The 21,713-nt window shown below is 53.0% G+C and overlaps 2 protein-coding genes across 7 annotated transcripts in view; both read right to left on the minus strand.

The window, feature by feature from the left end:
- trappc10 (trafficking protein particle complex subunit 10) overlaps positions 1-7,503 on the minus strand; it is a 98,895-nt gene extending 91,392 nt beyond the window's left edge. For all 3 annotated transcript variants that reach the window (XM_086007329.1, XM_086007330.1, XM_086007328.1), the window contains exon 1: positions 7,419-7,503. In XM_086007329.1, the coding sequence (XP_085863455.1) occupies positions 7,419-7,462 (44 nt within the window). In that variant the 5' untranslated portion in view covers positions 7,463-7,503. The remainder of the gene's footprint in view (positions 1-7,418) is intronic.
- Positions 1-21,713, minus strand: part of rrp1 (ribosomal RNA processing 1) — a 428,065-nt gene that overhangs the window by 403,487 nt on the left and 2,865 nt on the right. The window lies entirely within an intron of this gene.

Genomic DNA, 21,713 nt, shown 5'->3' on the forward strand with positions numbered 1-21,713 from the left:
AATACGTGGCTAGAGGAATGGTGCGAGGGGGAGGGATTCAAATTTCTGGGACATTGGAACCGGTTCTGGGGGAGGTGGGACCAGTACAAACTGGACGGTTTGCACCTGGGCAGGGCCGGGACCGATGTGCTAGGGGGAGTGTTTGCTAGTGCTCTGGGGGAGGGTTTAAACTAAAATGGCAGGGGGTTGCGAACCTGAGCAGGGGGACAGAGGAAAGGGAAACAAGGATAAAAGCAAAAGATAGGAAGGAGAAAAACAAAAGTGGCAGTCAGAGAAATCAACGGTTTAAATCAAACATGGCCACAGTAAATAATAATTCTAATAGGTCTAAGAGCGTTAAAAAAACAAGCCTGAAGGCTTTGTGTCTTAATGCGAGGAGCATTCGTAATAAGGTGGATGAATTAGCTGTGCAAATAGAGGTAAACGAATATGATTTGATTGGGATTACGGAAACATGGCTCCAGGGTGGCCAAGGCTGGGAACTCAACATCCAGGGGTATACAATATTCAGGAAAGATAGGCAAAAAGGAAAGGGAGGTGGGGTAGCATTGCTGGTTAAAGAAGGGATTAACACAATTGTAAGGAAGGATATTAGCTCTGATGATGTGGAATCTGTATGGGTAGAACTGAGAAATACCAAGGGGCAGAAAACGTTAGTGGGAGTGGTATATAGACCTCCAAACAGTAATGCGGAGGTTGGGGATGGCATTAAAAGGGAAATTAGAGAAGCATGCAATAAGGGCACAGCAGTCATCATGGGTGACTTTAATCTACATATAGATTGGGCTAACCAAATTAGTAACAATACTGTGGAGGAGGACTTCCTGGAGTGTTTACGGGATGGTTTCCTGGACCAATATGTCGAGGAACCAACCAGAGATCAGGCCATCTTAGACTGGGTATTATGTAACGAGAAAGGATTAATTAGCAAACTTGTTGTACGAGGCCCCTTGGGTCGGAGCGATCATAATATGGATAGAATTCTTCATTAAGATGGAGAATGAAGTAGTTGACTCAGAGACTAGGGTCCTGAATTTAAATAAAGGAAACTAAGATGGTCTGAGGCACGAGTTGGGTAGGATTGACTGGGGAATGTCACTCAAAGGGTTGACGGTGGATAGGCAATGGCAAACATTCAAAGGCCGCATGGATGAACTACGGAATTTGTTCATCCCAGTTTGGCATAAAAATAAAACCAAAAAGGTGACTCAACCGTGGCTAACAAGGGAAATTAGGGATAGCATAAGATTCAAGGAGAGGACATATAAATTGGCCAGAAAAGCAGTAAACCTGAGGATTGGGAGCAGTTTAGGATTCAACAAAGGAGGACAAAGGGATTAATTAAGAAGGGGAAAATAGAATATGAGAGTAAGCTTTCAGGGAACATAAAAACTGACTGTAAAAGCTTTTATAGATATGTGAAGAGAAAAAGATTGGTGAAGTCAAGCGTAGGTCCCTTGCAGTCAGAATCAGGGGAATTTATAATGGGGAACAAAGAAATGGCAGACCAACTAAATACATATTTTGGTTCTGTCTTCACAAAGGAGGACACAAATAACCTCCCAGAGATGTCGGGGAACATAGGGTCCGATGAAAGGGAGGAACTGAAAGAAATCAGTATTTGTAGGGAAATGGTGTTAGGGAAATTGATGGGATTGAAGGCCGATAAATCCCCAGGGCCTGATAATCTACATCCTAGGGTACTTAAGGAAGTGGCCCTAGAAATAGTAGATGCATTGCTGATCATCTTCCAACATTCGATGGAATCTGGAACAGTACCCATGGATTGGAGGGTAGCTAATGTTACCCCACTATTCAAAAAAGGTGGTAGAGAGAAAACGGGGAATTACAGACTGGTAAGCCCGACATCGGTAGTGGGGAAAATGCTAGAGTCCATTATAAAAGATGTAATAGCAGAGCACTTGGAAAACAGTGACAGGATCGGACAAAGTCAACATGGATTCACAAAGGGTAAATCGTGCTTGACTAATCTACTGGAATTTTTTGAGGATGTAACTGGTAAAATAGATAAGGGAGAACCAGTGGATGTGGTGTATTTGGACTTTCAGAAGGCTTTCGATAAGGTCCCGCATAAGAGATTAGCGTGTAAAGTTAAGGCACATGGGATTGGGGGCAAGGTGTTGACTTGGATAGAGAACTGGTTGGCAGACAGAAAGCAAGAGTTGGAATAAACGGGTCGCTTTCCGAGTGGCAGGCAGTGACTAGTGGGGTACCGCAGGGATCGGTCCTTGGACCCCAGCTATTCACAATATATATTAATGATCTAGACAAGGGAACTAGATGTAATATCTCCAAATTTGCAGACGACACAAAGCTGGGTGGGCGTGTGTGCTGTGAGGAGGATGCCGAGAAACTCCAGGATGATTTGGACAGTTTGGGTGATTGGGCAGAAGCATGGCAGATGCAATATAACGTGGATAAATGTGAGGTTATCCACTTTGGTGGCAAAAACAGGAAGGCAGATTATCTGAATGGCAATAGATTGGGAGAAGGGGAAGTGCAACGAGACCTGGGTGTCCTTGTGCACCAGTCGCTGAAGGTAAGCATGCAGGTGCAGCAGGCGGTTAAGAAGGCAAATGGTATGTTGGCTTTCGTAGCGAGAGGGTTTGAGTACAGGAACAAGGATGTCTTGCTGCAGTTGTACAGGGCCTTGGTGAGACCACACCTTGAGTATTGTGTGCAGTTTTGGTCGCCTTATCTGAGGAAGGATGTTCTTGCCATGGAAGGAGTTCAGCGAAGATTCACCAGGCTGATACCTGGGATGGCAGGAATGATGTATGAGGAGAGATTGGGTCGATTGGGCTTATACTCGCTGGAGTTTAGAAGAATGAGAGGGGATCTCATTGAAACTTAACAGGACTAGACAGACTAGATGCAGGAAGGATGTTCCCTATGGCGGGGGAGTCCAGAACCAGGGGTCACAGTCTAAGGATAAGGGGTAAGCCATTTAGGACAGAGATGAGGAAGAATTTCTTCACCCAGAGAGTGGTGAACCTGTGGAATTCTCTACCTCAGAAGGCAGTAGAGGCCAATTCATTAAATATATTCAAGAAGGAGTTGGATATATTTCTTAAGGCGAAAGGGATCCAGGGGTATGGGGAGAAAGCAGGGACCGGGTACTGAATTTGGATGATCAGCCATGATCGCATTGAATGGCGGAGCAGGCTCGAGGGGCCGACTCCTGCTCCTATCTTCTATGTTTCTTTGTTTCTATGTTTCAGCGAGAGCGGTGCATACGGAGCGGAGACCGTCTCCCGAGAGCGGTGGATACGGGGCGGAGACCGTCTCCCGAGAGCGGTGGATAAGGAGCGGAGACCGTCTCCCAGCGAGAGCGGTGGATACGGAGCGGAGACCGTCTCCCAGCGAGAGCGGTGGCTACGGAGCGGAGACCGTCTCCCGAGAGCGGTGGATACGGAGCGGAGACAGTCTCCCGAGAGCGGTGGATACGGGGCGGAGACAGTCTCCCGAGAGCGGTGGATAGGGGGCGGAGACCGTCTCCCGACAGCGGTGGATACGGGGCGGAGACCGTCTCCCGACAGCGGTGGATACGGGGCGGAGACCGTCTCCCGACAGCGGTGGATACGGGGCGGAGACCGTCTCCCAGCGAGAGCGGTGGACACGGAGCGGAGACAGTCTCCCGACAGCGGTGGATACGGGGCGGAGACCGTCTCCCAGCGAGAGCGGTGGACACGGGGCGGAGGCCGTCTCCCGAGAGCGGTGGACACGGGGCGGAGACCGTCTCCCGAGAGCGGTGGACACGGGGCGGAGACCGTCTCCCGAGAGCGGTGGACACGGGGCGGAGACCGTCTCCCGAGAGCGGTGGACACGGGGCGGAGACCGTCTCCCGAGAGCGGTGGACACGGGGCGGAGACCGTCTCCCGAGAGCGGTGGACACGGGGCGGAGACCGTCTCCCGAGAGCGGTGGACACGGGGCGGAGACCGTCTCCCGAGAGCGGTGGACACGGGGCGGAGACCGTCTCCCGAGAGCGGTGGACACGGGGCGGAGACCGTCTCCCGAGAGCGGTGGACACGGGGCGGAGACCGTCTCCCGAGAGCGGTGGACACGGGGCGGAGACCGTCTCCCGAGAGCGGTGGACACGGGGCGGAGACCGTCTCCCGAGAGCGGTGGACACGGGGCGGAGACCGTCTCCCGAGAGCGGTGGACACGGGGCGGAGACCGTCTCCCGAGAGCGGTGGACACGGGGCGGAGACCGTCTCCCGAGAGCGGTGGACACGGGGCGGAGACCGTCTCCCGAGAGCGGTGGACACGGGGCGGAGACCGTCTCCCGAGAGCGGTGGACACGGGGCGGAGACCGTCTCCCGAGAGCGGTGGACACGGGGCGGAGACCGTCTCCCGAGAGCGGTGGACACGGGGCGGAGACCGTCTCCCGAGAGCGGTGGACACGGGGCGGAGACCGTCTCCCGAGAGCGGTGGACACGGGGCGGAGACCGTCTCCCGAGAGCGGTGGACACGGGGCGGAGACCGTCTCCCGAGAGCGGTGGACACGGGGCGGAGACCGTCTCCCGAGAGCGGTGGACACGGGGCGGAGACCGTCTCCCGAGAGCGGTGGACACGGGGCGGAGACCGTCTCCCGAGAGCGGTGGGCACGGGGCGGAGACCGTCTCCCGAGAGCGGTGGACACGGAGCGGAGACCGTCTCCCGAGAGCGGTGGACACGGGGCGGAGACCGTCTCCCGAGAGCGGTGGATACGGAGTGGAGACCGTCTCCCAGCGAGAGCGGTGGACACGGGGCGGAGACCGTCTCCCGAGAGCGATGGACACGGAGCGGAGACCGTCTCCCGAGAGCGATGGACACGGAGCGGAGACCGTCTCCCGAGAGCGGTGGACACGGAGCGGAGACCGTCTCCCGAGAGCGGTGGATACGGAGTGGAGACCGTCTCCCAGCGAGAGCGGTGGACACGGGGCGGAGACCGTCTCCCGAGAGCGGTGGACACGGAGCGGAGACCGTCTCCCAGCGACAGCGGTGGACATGGAGCGGAGACCGTCTTCCGAGAGCGGTGGACACGGGGCGGAGACCGTCTCCCGAGAGCGGTGGACACGGAGCGGAGACCGTCTCCCAGCGACAGCGGTGGACATGGAGCGGAGACCGTCTCCCGAGAGCGGTGGACACGGGGCGGAGACCGTCTCCCGAGAGCGGTGGACACGGGGCGGAGACCGTCTCCCGAGAGCGGTGGACACGGGGCGGAGACCGTCTCCCGAGAGCGGTGGACACGGGGCGGAGACCGTCTCCCGAGAGCGGTGGACACGGGGCGGAGACCGTCTCCCGAGAGCGGTGGACACGGGGCGGAGACCGTCTCCCGAGAGCGGTGGACACGGGGCGGAGACCGTCTCCCGAGAGCGGTGGACACGGGGCGGAGACCGTCTCCCGAGAGCGGTGGACACGGGGCGGAGACCGTCTCCCGAGAGCGGTGGACACGGGGCGGAGACCGTCTCCCGAGAGCGGTGGACACGGGGCGGAGACCGTCTCCCGAGAGCGGTGGGCACGGGGCGGAGACCGTCTCCCGAGAGCGGTGGACACGGAGCGGAGACCGTCTCCCGAGAGCGGTGGACACGGGGCGGAGACCGTCTCCCGAGAGCGGTGGATACGGAGTGGAGACCGTCTCCCAGCGAGAGCGGTGGACACGGGGCGGAGACCGTCTCCCGAGAGCGATGGACACGGAGCGGAGACCGTCTCCCGAGAGCGATGGACACGGAGCGGAGACCGTCTCCCGAGAGCGGTGGACACGGAGCGGAGACCGTCTCCCGAGAGCGGTGGATACGGAGTGGAGACCGTCTCCCAGCGAGAGCGGTGGACACGGGGCGGAGACCGTCTCCCGAGAGCGGTGGACACGGAGCGGAGACCGTCTCCCAGCGACAGCGGTGGACATGGAGCGGAGACCGTCTTCCGAGAGCGGTGGACACGGGGCGGAGACCGTCTCCCGAGAGCGGTGGACACGGAGCGGAGACCGTCTCCCAGCGACAGCGGTGGACATGGAGCGGAGACCGTCTCCCGACAGCGGTGGACACGGGGTGGTGACCGTCTCCCGAGAGCGGTGGACACGGGGCGGAGACCGTCTCCCAGCGACAGCGGTGGACATGGAGCGGAGACCGTCTCCCGAGAGCGGTGGACACGGAGTGGAGACCGTCTCCCAGCGAGAGCGGTGGACACGGGGCGGAGACCGTCTCCCGAGAGCGGTGGACACGGAGCGGAGACCGTCTCCCAGCGACAGCGGTGGACACGGGGCGGAGACCGTCTCCCGAGAGCGGTGGACACGGGGCGGAGACCGTCTCCCGAGAGCGGTGGACACGGAGCGGAGACCGTCTCCCAGCGACAGCGGTGGACATGGAGCGGAGACCGTCTCCCGACAGCGGTGGACACGGGGTGGTGACCGTCTCCCGAGAGCGGTGGACACGGAGCGGAGCCTGCTGCCATCGAGATCCCACATGGAGCTGAGTATCGTCACTGACCATGGGGCTCGAAGCTCTACTGGACACAGGAAGAGGCTTTAGTGCTGGATCACCAGAGCAGCTAGCTGCCTAACTCGGTCAGCCTACATTACCGGGCATTTCTATACCACCTTATTCCAAGTGGGCTTCACCTACGATGGTTTCTTTGAGCTTGAGACAGTCTTTTGAATTAATTCTCAGGGTGTGGGCATCACTGGCAAGGCCGGCATTTATTGACCTTCCCTAGCTGTCCTGAGAAGGTGGCGACTCAACTGATGGCAGTTAAGAGTCACCCAGGATGGTGTGGGACTGGAGTCACCTATAGGCCCAGCCCGAGTAAGGAGGGCAGGTTTCCCTCCCGAAACTGAATTCTAATTCTCGTGGTGGGATTTGAAGTCACATTCTCTGGATTATTAGTCCAGGCAGAAGGGTCCAGTAACAGAACCACTAGACTGGCGAACCCTCTCCGAGGGCAGTGACTGTCCTATCGGGAAACAGTCGACACGTAGTCAATGTGAAATATAAAGGCAACCAAGTGTGACTGATTGCACCTGGCGGTGACTCTGCGTGGTTGGGGATTGGGCAGAAGTGGATCCAACTCTGTCCCACCCGAGGCTGTGCGAGTTAGGAGTCATTTCCCCAAGGATATTCTGGGAAATGGGAAGAAATGTTTCCCAATTTAACTGGGCCATTTGCTGAAGCAGGTCCCCAAACCTGGAGAATCGACTTAAAAAAAAAACAGGCCCTGCAAATCCTCCTTTCCTCCCAGGACTCCCCTCTCAGGCTCAGAGAGGGCAAGCCAGGGGCAATGTTCGAGGCAAGAGCCACCAATGGCTCTCAGAGCCACTAGGGTTGACGGTTGTGGCAATAGGTGGGCTCCTGTGGTCTGGGATCGACAGGATTTACAAGTCTAATCACAGCTAGAGAATAAACGGAGAGACGGCCTGTACCTTCGCCATTCCATGGGCTCCCGTGGAAGTTGCTGCACGAGCATCGAGTAAACCGAAGAGAAGAGGGCCTGGTCCCCCGCACCTGGGGGGAAAACAACAAGACATGAGTCCTGGGCACAACCTCCGCAAGGTCAGGCAGTCTCGCCGCAACCAGGAGCTGCCTGGCAAAGCTTGTGGCCCCTCGACACCCAGTAAAACAGCCCCCACCCCCCTCGCATCGCAGAGCTCGCCCCCCCCTCGCAGAGCTCACCGCCCCCCTCGCAGAGCTCACCCAACCCTCGCATCGCAGAGCCCCCCCTCGCAGAGCTCACCCCTCCTCGCAGAGCCCCCCCCTCCTCGCAGAGCTCACCCCCCCCGCCCTCGCAGAGCTCACCCCCCCCTCGCATCGCGGAGCCCACCCCCCCCTCGCATCGCGGAGCCCACCCCCCCCTCGCATCGCGGAGCCCACCCCGCCCCTCGCATCGCGGAGCCCACCCCGCCCCTCGCATCGCGGAGCCCACCCCCCCTCGCATCGCGGAGCCCACCCCCCCCTCGCATCGCGGAGCTCACCCCCCCTCGCATCGCAGAGCCCCCCCCCACGCATCGCAGAGCCCCCCCTCGCATCGCAGAGCTCACCCCCCCTCGCATCGCAGAGCTCACCCCCCCTCGCATCGCAGAGCCCCCCCCACGCATCGCAGAGCTCACCCCCCCTCGCATCGCAGAGCCCCCCCACGCATCGCAGAGCTCACCCCCCTCGCATCGCAGAGCCCCCCCTCGCATCGCAGAGCTCACCCCCCCTCGCATCGCAGAGCCCCCCCTTGCATCGCAGAGCTCACCCCCCTCGCATCGCAGAGCTCACCCCCCCTCGCATCGCAGAGCTCACCCCCCCTCGCATCGCAGAGCTCACCCCCCCTCGCATCGCAGAGCCCCCCCCTCACATCGCAGAGCCCACCCCCCCCTCGCATCGCAGAGCTCACCCCCCCTCGCATCGCAGAGCTCAACCCCCCCCTCGCATCGCAGAGCTCACCCCCCCTCGCATCGCAGAGCCCCCCCTCACATCGCAGAGCTCACCCCCCCCTCGCATCGCAGAGCTCACCCCCCATCGCATCGCAGAGCCCCCCCCTCGCATCGCAGAGCTCACCCCCCCTCGCATCGCAGAGCTCACCCCCCCTCGCATCGCAGAGCTCACCCCCCCTCGCATCGCAGAGCTCACCCCCCCTCGCATCGCAGAGCCCCCCCCTCACATCGCAGAGCCCACCCCCCCCTCACATCGCAGAGCTCACCCCCCCTCGCATCGCAGAGCTCAACCCCCCCCTCGCATCGCAGAGCTCACCCCCCCTCGCATCGCAGAGCCCCCCCCTCACATCGCAGAGCCCACCCCCCCCTCACATCGCAGAGCCCCCCCCACCTCGCATCGCAGAGCTCAGCTCCCACAGGGAGGGGGCCCTGGACAGCTCGTTGTGATAAACTCCCAGCGGAGACACCACACATTGGGGTTGATTTTCAGCCTGCCGTGAGGCAGGCTTTTAGGCGTGCGGGGGGTTAAAATTCCGAATTCGGGGACCCGACACCATCCCGCCCAAAACCCGCCTCCATGTAAGTTTCAAAGGAGGCGGGTACCTGCCCCGCACTGGGACCCGCCGACCCGAGGCGGGAAGGGATTAGTGCCAATTAACTGCCTGTTAACAGGTAGTTAACAGGCAGTTTTTAGCCTAATCCCTATTTTGAGGGGTTTCGTGTGGGATTCCCGACGGCTCCAAACCACGTCAGGTTAGAGCAGGCGGGCTGTCGGGTTGAAGGACTTGGAGGGGTCGCGATGTCGGTGTTCAGGTGAGTAATGGGTGCATGAGTGCAAAGGTAAGTGTGTTTGGTGTGTCTAAAGTGTGTAAAGAAGTTTAAATTACCTGTACTTACCTTTACAGCCTTTCTTCCTCTAGGTTTCGGGAGTCCATTATTCAGCCAGCACAGAAAGCAGAATGGCTACGAGCTGTCAAAAGTGACAGCCTGCAGCTTTCTGCGCAGGAGAGATTTCTAACTGAGTCTGTGTAGAAGGACTCAGGTTAGAAGTCAGACTGTCAGTGTTTGACAGCTTCAAACAGCTGTGAAACGCTGATATTTCATCTGTCAACACCTCTTGACAGGTGAAATTTCAGTCTGTGACGTCACCTGTTGCCGGGTGGCCCTTAATTGGCCTGCTGAGCCCACTGGGCGGGCTCAACAAGGTCAATCAAGTGAAAATCACGTGGATTGGCCGCATCTCGATGGAGGCGGGACTACAACCCCGAAAGTTGCAGTCCTGCCTCCTTCCCGACTTCTGAATGAAAATCCAGCCCATTGTGATTGAGGTTAATGGCCCACGTCTGCCTATCTACCCACCCACACGACCGGATACAGAGGAAAACACGGACACTTTCTGTCCCCTTCCACTCCCCAGAAGGTGCCACCCCCATCAGACACCTTCCGGTACACAACCCAGTGAGCAGCAGCAAGATATTCAACTAATGAGGGCATCACAGCCGAGCCCAACTCTGTCCCCACCCAATAACCACACGTGCACATTGCAGCAGGAGTTGCTGGAGTGATCAGGAACCCTGGCAGTCCATCGCAACCCCATTAGCCCAGTGCTAAGGCCAGCAGGTACTCCTACTGCTGCTCTACACTATCAGCTCCCTCAGTACATGAGGAGGATGAAACCAGCCGATCAGCAAGGCAGATAGCGTCCCTAACAGCGGAGCAATGCAGCAGCAGTTCACAGTTCTCTGAACTCAGAGATGAGAGTTTGGTTTGTAATCCACTTCAACATAGAGCAAATCATTGGCAGGACTGATTCAGTTACACGGCCAGTTCTATGACGGGGAGCTCACTGCTCCTGCACTCAGGGATAACACTATTCACTCATCATCTCCACACAATTACCAGGGATTTCCAGGCCCAGCAATTCTTTCAGAGTCTCAGCCCCATCCCAAACGGGCATCAGCCCACAGCAAAAAGCCTGGCCCGAGACATTACCACTGGCCCAAAGGCACCTACTGCACATATAAACCCCCCGAACCCCTCGATTAGATTCCAGCCTGTAACTCACTCCCGGGTATCTGTTATTCTATATATAAACCCCCCGAACCCCTCGATTAGATTCCAGCCTGTAACTCACTCCCGGGTATCTGTTATTCAATATATAAACCCCCCGAACCCCTCGATTAGATTCCAGCCTGTAACTCACTCCTGGGTATCTGTTATTCTATATATAAACCCCCCGAACCCCTCGATTAGATTCCAGCCTGTAACTCACTCCCAGGTATCTGTTATTCTATATATAAACCCCCCGAACCCCTCGATTAGATTCCAGCCTGTAACTCACTCCCGGGTATCTGTTATTCTATATATAAACCCCCCGAACCCCTCGATTAGATTCCAGCCTGTAACTCACTCCCGGGTATCTGTTATTCTATATATAAACCCCCCGAACCCCTCGATTAGATTCCAGCCTGTAACTCACTCCTGGGTATCTGTTATTCTATATATAAACCCCCCGAACCCCTCGATTAGATTCCAGCCTGTAACTCACTCCCGGGTATCTGTTATTCTATATATAAACCTCCCGAACCCCTCGATTAGATTCCAGCCTGTAACTCACTCCCGAGTGTTGGTGCGGAGTGGTTTAGTTAGGGAATGCTAGGCAACTGAAGGCACAGCTGTCAATGGTCAGGCAGGGCAAATGTACAAGATGCCTGAATCAGATGCCTTCAGTCTTCCCATGTCTAACCCCATGTCTGTCGATGATGTCGCCGAGGGGCTGCGTGTAGATGAGGAAGAGGGAGGGGCCAAGGATAGATTGTGAGTAGTGGGGTTGAGCTGGATGCTGCAGGAGGATGCTGCAGTCAACCATGTCAGGGAACCGGAGGTCGAGAAGGATAAGGCATCGCGGTCATTGTCACACAGGACCTCATTGAGAAGGATAAGGCATCGCGGTCATCGTCACACAGGACCTCATTGAGAAGGATAAGGCATCGCGGTCATTGTCACACAGGACCTCATTGAGAAGGATAAGGCACCGCGGTCGTCGTCACACAGGACCTCATTGAGAAGGATAAGGCACCGCGGTCATCGTCACACAGGACCTCATTGAGAAGGATAAGGCACCGCGGTCATCGTCACACAGGACCTCATTGAGAAGGATAAGGCACCGCGGTCATCGTCACACAGGACCTCATTGAGAAGGATAAGGCACCGCGGTCATTGTCACACGGGACCTCATTGAGAAGGATAAGGCATCGCGGTCATCGTCACACAGGACCTCATTGAGAAGGATAAGGCACCGCGGTCATCGTCACACAGGACCTCATTGAGAAGGATAAGGCACCGCGGTCATCGTCACACAGGACCTCATTGAGAAGGATAAGGCATCGCGGTCATTGTCACACAGGACCTCATTGAGAAGGATAAGGCATCGCGGTCATCGTCACACAGGACCTCATTGAGAAGGATAAGGCACCGCGGTCGTCGTCACACAGGACCTCATTGAGAAGGATAAGGCACCGCGGTCATCGTCACACAGGACCTCATTGAGAAGGATAAGGCACCGCGGTCATCGTCACACAGGACCTCATTGAGAAGGATAAGGCACCGCGGTCATCGTCACACAGGACCTCATTGAGAAGGATAAGGCACCGCGGTCATTGTCACACGGGACCTCATTGAGAAGGATAAGGCATCGCGGTCATCGTCACACAGGACCTCATTGAGAAGGATAAGGCACCGCGGTCGTCGTCACACAGGACCTCATTGAGAAGGATAAGGCACCGCGGTCATCGTCACACAGGACCTCATTGAGAAGGATAAGGCACCGCGGTCATCGTCACACAGGACCTCATTGAGAAGGATAAGGCACCGCGGTCATCGTCACACGGGACCTCATTGAGAATGTAGAGGTCGCAAAATCCCCTCAGCCCCCGAAGATCGGGAAATATTAATCCACATCATGGACGAAGACCTGTGTGATTTAATTTGTCTCTGGGTTGGACAATGTTTTAAAACATACCCAGAACCGCAAAAGGCTGCATTAAAAAGCTCGTAAGCTGGGCAGCACTTGGACACTGGAATCAAAGAACTTTGTGAAAATCGCACACTTTAAGATTGTACATTTTATTAAAAAGATGTACTCTTGAGTTTTGGACTGTTTAAATTGCCCAGGGCATAAAAATGGCTGAACAGACCTCATGGAAACAGAATTATAAAAGGCAGCAGAACAGGACAGACAGGCTGTTAGCATATGAAAAAGCTCAGCGCTGCCCTGTAGTGGGTTTGAATGGAGCCCCATCGTTTCAGCCTGTTCTTGCCCTACGGAACTTATCTCTTCCTATCTTTTCTCCCCTTGTCCAGTCTCTTCCCACCTACATCCGCGACTCTTCGGACGCCCTCCGCCACTTTAACAGTTTCCAGTTTCCTGGCCCCAACCGCTTCCTTTTCACCATGGACGTACAATCCCTCTACACCTCCATCCCCCACCCGGGTGGCCTGAGGGCGCTCCGCTTCTTCCTTGAACAGAGGCCCGACCAGTCCCCATCCACCACCACCCTCCTCCGCCTGGCTGAACTTGTTCTCACATTGAACAACTTCTCCTTTAACTCCATTCATTTCCTCCAAATTAAAGGTGTTGCCATGGGTACCCGCATGGGTCCTAGCTATGCCTGCCTTTTCGTGGGCTATGTGGAACAATCTTTGTTCCAGTCCTACTCGGGTCCCCTCCCTCACCTCTTTTTCCGATACATTGATGACTGTATCGGTGCCGTTTCCTGCTCTCGCCCCGAACTTGACAATTTCATTCACTTTGCCTCCAATTTCCACCCTTCCCTCACCTTCACATGGTCCATCTCTGACTCTTCCCTTCCCTTCCTCGACTTCTCCGTCTCCATCTCTGGGGATAGGTTATCGACCAATATTTACTACAAGCCCACTGACTCCCACAGCTACCTGGACTACACTTCCTCCCACCCCGCTTCCTGTAAGGACTCTATTCCATTCTCCCAGTTTCTCCGCCTCCGCCGTATCTGCTCCGACGATGCCACCTTCCACACCAGTGCTTCAGACATGTCTTCCTTTTTCCGCAACCGAGGATTCCCCTCTACCGTGGTTGACACTGCCCTCGACCGTGTCAGTTCTATCTCCCGCACCTCTGCCCTCACCCCTGCCCCTCCCTCCCGGAACCACGATAGGGTTCCCCTTGTCCTCACCTTTCACCCCACCAGCCTCCACATTCAACGGATCATCCTCCGGCATTTCCGCTACCTCCAAAGTGATCCCACCACCAAACGTATCTTCCCCTCCCCTTTCAGCATTCCGCAGGGACCGCTCTCTCCGAGACACCCTAGTCCACTCCTCTATCACCCCAAACAGCCCTTCCTCTTCGCCTGGCACCTTCCCGTGCAAGCGGAGGAGATGTAACACCTGCCTCTATACCTCCCCCCTCCCCACTGTCCAGGGCCCCAAACACCCCTTCCAGGTGAAACAGCGATTTACTTGTACTTCTCGCAATCTAGTATACTGTATTCGCTGCTCACGATGCGGTCTCCTCTACATTGGGGAGACCAAACGCAGATTGGGTGACCGCTTTGCGGAACACCTCCGTTCAGTCCGTAAGGGTGACCCCGAGCTTCCGGTCGCCTGTCATTTTAATTTACCGCTCCACTCCCACTCGGACCTCACCGTCCTTGGCCTCTTGTACTGTTCCACGGAAGCTCAACGTAAACTCGAGGAACAGCACCTCATCTTCCGATTAGGCACTCTGCAGCCTTCCGGACTCAATATCGAGTTCAACAATTTCAGATCATAACCTCGGCCCCTATTTCATTTTTACTTATATTTTTCCGCTCCTTTCCTCCCCCCCCCCCCTTTCCTTTTGTTTCTCTCCCACACCTGGCAGCTATCTTTTGCCCTGCCAGTACACTTTACACCTAATCCCAGCATATTACCATCTCGTCTAGCTTCTAATCTCTTTTACTTCTTTTGGTTCTTTTATTCTTTTGTCCGATCGCAGCCCTGCCTTCGATCTAGTTCCTTTTCTCTCCAGTTTTGAAGAAGGGTCAAACCCGAAACGTCAACTCAAATTTCTCTCCACGGATGTTGCCTGACCTGCTGAGTTTTTCCAGCATTTTCTGTTGTTATTTCGGATTTCCAACATCTGCAGTATTTTGCTATCGTACCCTGTGGTATTGGGCGGGTCCGGTAACCTACAAGCTACTTTTTTACACTAGGGAGTGGCCCGTTTGAATCAGCCAATCATCGGACAGCAAGCACACTGGGTTGTTTACACACATCCATTCACTGAAATTGACTCTAAGGTCAAGTGCTTGAAACTGCCAGCATGAACAAAGGGACTTTGTTTGCTAAGCACTCAAGACTGTCAATCAATTGTGGTTCCAGATGACCACAGGACAATGCTTTGTTTACAAAGCAATTGAATGCTATTAGCATTTGTTTGTATATCAAGTGGACACATCCAAACTGAGGAGGAACCGTTTAAATGAATGGGAGAACACATTCAAACCACTGCAGCTTTATTCGAAAGCCATCACAGACAATGGACACATTTAAACTGCAACTTTATCCAAACCCATCCCAGACAAGTGGACAGTTTGGATCTCTTTTGTTTTAGCCCAGAAACATCAGATCTGGGCGGGCCCCAAAAAAGGGGTATAAAAGATAGCTTCCCAGAAGCATCTCTCTCTCTTCTCTTTTACTCTTTGGACTGCAGGTGAGCAAGGCTTCTGACCCACAAGCAAGACAATCTAGTGAGAAGTAAAGGGGTGGTAATTTAAGGGAATTGTTGCTAAGATTGTAAAATTAACATTGTAGCCATTTATCCCTCGTTTTGCCGTCTGCCTTCCCCTGTTAAGCAATTTTACTGTGATTACTTTGATCGTGTAGTGTAGTTTCTTTAGTTTTAATAAAATTTGACTTTCTTGCATCCAGACCATTTGTCCGTTTTAATATATCATTAATTATAAGTTCCTCCAGTCAGAACTGGAAGGAGGGTTTAGCGATTCGAAACCGCTGATTGGAATTGGTCACAGTGCAGTGGCAAAAGGCTGCCTGACCAGGTAAATTACCGTAAACCAGGTAAAGGATGGCCCCTTAAAGAAGGATAAGGCACGGCGGTCATTGTCACATAGGACCTCATTGAGAAGGATAAGGCACGGCGGTCACTGTCACACAGGACCTCATTGAGAAGGATAAGGCACGGCGGTCATTGTCACATAGGACCTCATTGAGAAGGATAAGGCACGGCGGTCACTGTCACACAGGACCTCATTGAGAAGGATAAGGCACGGCGGTCACTGTCACACAGGACCTCATTGAGAAGGAGGAGGCACGGCGGTCATTGTCACACAGGACCTCATTGAGAAGGATAAGGCACCGCAGTCATTGTCACACAGGACCTCATTGAGAAGGATAAGGCACCGCGGTCACAGGACCTCATTTGTGACTTTGGTTTAGAGCCATTTCGCTGCATGGCAGGGGCTGAAACTGGATTGGCAGGATTCCAAGGTGGTGTTGTGGGAAAGATGGGCAGGGATTTGGGAGGTGACAACACGCTGCAGGACTTGAGAGCAATGTTCCCTTTAGGTTGTGCAGCCGTGCAGAGCTCTGCAGCTCCCGTGCAGCTGCCTCACCAGCTTTTAAATAGGAAAAACGGCACATGCCCAGTATTTTGAAGGGAACATTGCTCAAGAGAACATAACAAATAGGAGCAGGAGTCGGCCATTTGGCCCTTCGAGCATGCTCCGCCATTCAATAAGATCATGGCTGATCTTCTACTTCAACTTCCAGTATGATTTGGACAGGTTGGGTGATTGGGCAGAAGCATGGCACATGCAGTATAATGTGGATAAATGCGAGGTTATCCACTTTGGTGGCAAAAACAGGAAGGCAGATTATTATCTGAACAGCAATAGATTGGGCGAAGGGGAAGTGCAACGAGACCTGGGTGTCCTTGTGCACCAGTCGCTGAAGGTAAGCATGCAGGTGCAGCAGGCGGTTAATGGTATGTTGGCCTTCACAGCGAGAGGATTCGAGTACAGGAACAAGGATGTCTTGCTGCAGTTGTACAAGGCCTTGGTGAGACCACACCGTGAGTATTGTGTGCAGTTTTGGTCGCCTTATCTGAGGAAGGATGTTCTTGCCACGGAGGAAGTGCAGCGAAGATTCACCAGACTGATACCTGGGATGGCAGGAATGACGTATGAGGAGAGATTGGGTCGATTGGGCTCATACTCGCTGGAGTTTAGAAGAATGAGAGGGGATCTCATCGAAACTTATAAAATTCTAATAGGACTAGACAGACTAGATGCAGGAAGGATGTTCCCTATGGCGGGGGAGTCCAGAACCAGGGGTCACAGTCTAAGGATAAGGGGTAAGCCATTTAGGACTGAGATGAGGAGGAATTTCTTCACCCAGAGAGTGGTGAACTTGTGGAATTCTCTACCACAGAAGGCAGTTGAGGCCAATTCATTAAATATATTCAAGAAGGAGTTAGATATATTTCTTAAGGCTAAAGGGATCAAGGGATAGGGGGAGAAGGCAGGGACAGGGTACAGGAAACTTTGGTTTATCCGGAGGTTGTATGGCCAGAAACCTCGTTCTAACGGCAGAAATCAGCAGCCATTTTGGTTAGGTTTTTTTTCTTCTCCTAGCATTCTTTTAACAGGTAGGCTCTGGAAAACGTCTTTGTAGCTTAGCAACAGCTTCAGAGACACTTCCAAGGTACGGGCCGAGTGTTTACAAGCTGTTGCTGAGCAACAGTGTTTGTTGTCAAATATGGAGATTTTCATCTCTGTATGCTTCAACGTTAACTTTGCATGTCCAGCAGTTTTGATAGATCGGCAACACGCCGGTCCCGTCGGTGCCAGATATCAGAACTTTTCCTGTACTGAGTTTGGATGATCAGCCATGATCTCAATGAATGGCGGAGCAGGCTCGAGGGGCCGAATGGCCTACTCCTGCTCCAATCTTCTATGTTTCTATGTAACTCCACTTTCCTGCACTATTCCCATATCCCTTCATTCCCTTAATATTCAAAAATCTATCGATCTCTGTCTTGAATATACTCAACGACTGAGCCTCCACAGCCCTCTGGGGTAGAGAATTCCAAAGATTCACCACCCTCTGAGTGAAGAACTTTCTCCTCATCTCAGTCCTAAATGGCCGACCCCTTATTCTGAGACTGTGACGCCTGGTTCTAGACTCCCCAGCCAGGGGAAACATCCTCCCTGCATCTACCCTGTCAAGCCCTGTAAGAATTTTGTATGTTTCAATGAGATCACCTCTCATTCTTCTAAACTCTAGAGAATATAGGCCTAGTCTACTCAATCTCTCCTCATAGAACAATCCCCCCATCCCAGGAACCAGTCTGGTGAACCTTCGTTGCACTCCCTCTATGGCAAGTATATCCTTCCTTGGGTAAGGAGACCAAACTGTACACAATACTCCAGGTGTGGTCTCACCAGGGCCCTATATAATTGCAGTAAGATGTCTTTACTCTTATATTCAAATCCTCTTGTAATAAAGGCCAACATACCATTTGCTTTCCCAATTGCTTGCTGTATCTGCATGTTAACTTTCAGTGATTCGTGTACAAGGACCCCCAGGTCCCTCTGAACACCAACATTTCCCAATCTCTCTCCATTTAAAAAATACTCTGCTTTTCTATTTTTCCTACCAAAGTGGATAACTTCTCAATTATCCACATTATATTCCAGTTGCCATGTTCTTGCTCACTCACTTAGCCTGTCTATATCCCCTTGAAGCCTCCTTGCATCCTCCTCACAACTTACATTCCCACCCAGCTTTGTATCATCAGCAAACTTGGATATATTACATTTGGTCCCCTCATCCAAATCATTGATATAGATTGTGAATAGCTGAGGCCCAAACACTGATCCTTGCGGTACCCCACTAGTTACAGCCTGCCAACTCGAAAATGACCCGTTTATTCCTACTCTCTGTTTTCTGTCCGTTAACCAATCCTCAGTCCATGCTAGTATATTACCCCCAATCCCATGAGCCCTAATTTTGTTTAAGAACATAAGAAATAGGAGCAGGAATAGGCCACTTGGCCCCTCGAGCCTGCTCCGCCATTCAATAAGATCATGGCTGATCTTGGGCTCAAAGCAACTTCCCAGCCCGCTCCCCATAACCCTTCACTCCCTTATCTTGTAAAAATCTGTCTATCATTTAATAACCTCTTGTGTGGCACCTTATCAAATGCCTTCTGAAAATCCAAGTACACCACATTCACTGGTTCCCCCTGATCTATTCTGCTAGTTACAACCTCAAAAAACTCTAATAGATTCGTCAAACACGATTTCCCTTTCATAAATCCGTGTTGACTCTGCCCAATCCTATTATTATTTTCTAAGAGGGAAGGGAGATTAGCAATGGGGCAGTAGCTTGCAAGGACAGCAGGGTCAAGGGTGAGTTTTTGAGGGGAGTGAGGATGGCAGTTTAAGGGCAGGACCGGAGGGGAGGGAATGATTTACAATGTCGATAATGCCATTAATGCCACCTAATAGTGGAAGGGAGGTGGAGGAAGAAATATGCAAATTATGGAAATGAGTAAAAAACATAGAATAATCATCATGGGGGATTTCAACTACCCCGATATCAATTGGACAGAAGAGGTAGTAAAGGGGTAATGGAGTCCCTACAAGGTGTACAGGACTCCTTTCTAACCCAACATGTAAAAAGCCCAACAAGGGAGGATTCACTATTGGATCTAGTAATGGGGAATGAACCAGAGCAGGTAAGAGAAGTAAAAGTAGTGGTACATCTAGGCAATAGTGACCATAATATAATACACTTTAAGATGATAATTGAGAAGGACATAGTATGACAAAAAACAGGGTAATAGATTGGAGAAAAGCTGATTTTGAGGGGCTGAGAATAGAACTTGGGAAAATAAAATGGGCAACAATATTGGCAAACAATGATGTAGAACAGCAATGGGAAACATTTAAAACGGTGTTCAACAGAGTGTAGGTACAATATATTCCACTAAAAGGAAAGAAACTAAACACTAATGAGACTCCATGGATGAATAAAGCCATAAGGGAACAATTGAGGATAAGGAAAGAGGCATACATTAAGTACATGGACAGCAGGGGAGTGCATGATAAGGGAGCATACGAAGAGATTAAGAGAGAAGTCAAAAAAAAATTAGGAAGGCAAAGAGGAACAATGAAATTAAATTAACAAGGATAGGAATCGGGCCATTAAGGGATAGACAGGATAATACCACAGGTAACGATAGAGAGACAGCAGAAATATTAAATAATTATTTTGCTTCAGTATTTACCAGGGAGATAGAACAAGTGGACCTGACATTAGATGATGAGATTAGTAATGAGATAAGTGCATTTAAAATAAAAAGAGGGGATATATTAAATAAACTCATCAAACTCAAAAAGGATCTGATCCATTGGAGCCGAAAGGACACGGGAGGTGGCGCGGTCGAGGGAGTGGCCATGAATATGAGCGGGAGAGTTTATATGGATGTAGGGTCGATAAACCAAAGGCGAGAGGGCAAGGGGAGCCCAGACCCGAAGATGAGGTGTCGCTCATTGCAGAGGCTGAGGGAGAAAAGGAGGGAGGATATCTCAGGCTTGGTGAGACAACGAGGATTATAACGGAGAGGCGAGAGAGAAGCTGGGTTAGATTCTCTGCAGGCGAGGTTAGGGGATGAACTGATTGAGGTGTTTAAAATAATGAAGAGAATTGACAGGGTGAATCGTGAGTGATTTGAGACTTCAGAACAAGAAGAGGCAGTCATAGAATTCAAATTAAGCTGATTAAAATTAAATGCACAAACACTTCTTCACACTGAGGGCTGTGAGAATAGGGAACACATTGCCCCAGGAAGGACAAAGATACAAAGTCAACTGAGGGTTTAAAAGGGAGACAGGTACTTGAGAAGTGCGGGTAATGAGATTACTTCTTCTTCTTCGGCAGTCCCTCGGAGCCGAGGATGACTTGCTTCCACATTAAAAATGAGTTCTCAGGTGACTGATGAGTCCAATGCGGGACCTACAGTCTCGGTCACAGGTGGGGCAGACGGTGGTTGAAGGGGCGGGTGGGTGGGGTGCTTGGGTTGACGTGCGCTCCTTCCGCTTCCTGCGCTTGGCTTCCGCTTGCTCCCGGTGAAGAGACTCGAGGTGTTCGGCGCCTTCCGGATGCTTCTCCTCCACTTTGTGCGGTCTTGGGCCAGGGATTCCCAGGTGTCGGTGGGGATGTTACACTTTTTCAAGGAGGCTTTGAGGGTGTCCTTGAAGCGTTTCCTCTGCCCACCTGGGGCTCTCTTGCTGTGCCGGAGCTCCGAGTAGAGCGCTTGTTTTGGGAGTCTCGTATCGGGCATGCAGACAATGTGACCCGTCCATCGGAGCTGATCGAGCGTGGTCAAAGCTTCGATGCTGGGGATGTTGGCCTGAGCAAGAACACTGACGTTGGTGCGCCTATCCTGCCAATGGATTTGCAGGATCTTGCGGAGGCAGTGTTGCTGGTACCTCTCCAGTGCTTTGAGGTGCCTGCTGTACATGGTCCATGTCTCTGAGGCATACAGCAGGGCAGGTATCACTACTGCTCTGTAGACCATGAGCTTAGTGCTGGGTTTGAGGTCCTGGTCTTCAAACACTCTCTTCCTCAGGCGACCAAAGGCTGCACTGGCACACTGAAGGCGGTGTTGGACTTTGTTATCGGCGTCTGCCCTTGTTGACAGTAGGCTCCCAAGGTATGGAAAGTGGTCCACGTTGTCCAAGGTCTTGTCGTGGATTTTGATAATCGGGGGCAGTACTGTGTGGCGGGGGCAGGTTGGTAGAGGACCTTTGTCTTACGGATACTTGAGACGTGCGGGTAATGAGATTAACAAGATGCAGAACTGACAAATTGGCTCGAAGGGCCGAAAGGCCAGCTCCTGGTCCTATGACATCCCAGAGCCAGATCTGTATTGCCATGGTAGCTGTTGTCAATAGAAACCCATTGTGAACTGGAAATGATGCGATTGAATCACAGCTAAAGTCCTACCAGAAAACAAAAGGGGAGACAATCTAAAGGACCCAAAAATCAACACGGTGTCATTATACCTCTGAAGCGAATGTGCCACGGAGAGCCGAGTGGCCGCAGTAAGTGAGCTTTCTGACAGGATTTAGTGACTGTGCAACCCCAACATCTGCTACACCACAAACAACTGTTGATGAGAAAACCATCAGGAAATAGTTCCATCAGCAGAGAACATCCTCCATGGGGGGGGAAGGAAGGAGGGGGGGCGGG

The sequence above is a fragment of the Somniosus microcephalus genome, chromosome 14, assembly GCF_052327205.1.
Source record: "Somniosus microcephalus isolate GS21.2 chromosome 14, FLI_Smic_1.0, whole genome shotgun sequence".
Lineage (NCBI taxonomy): Eukaryota > Metazoa > Chordata > Chondrichthyes > Squaliformes > Somniosidae > Somniosus > Somniosus microcephalus.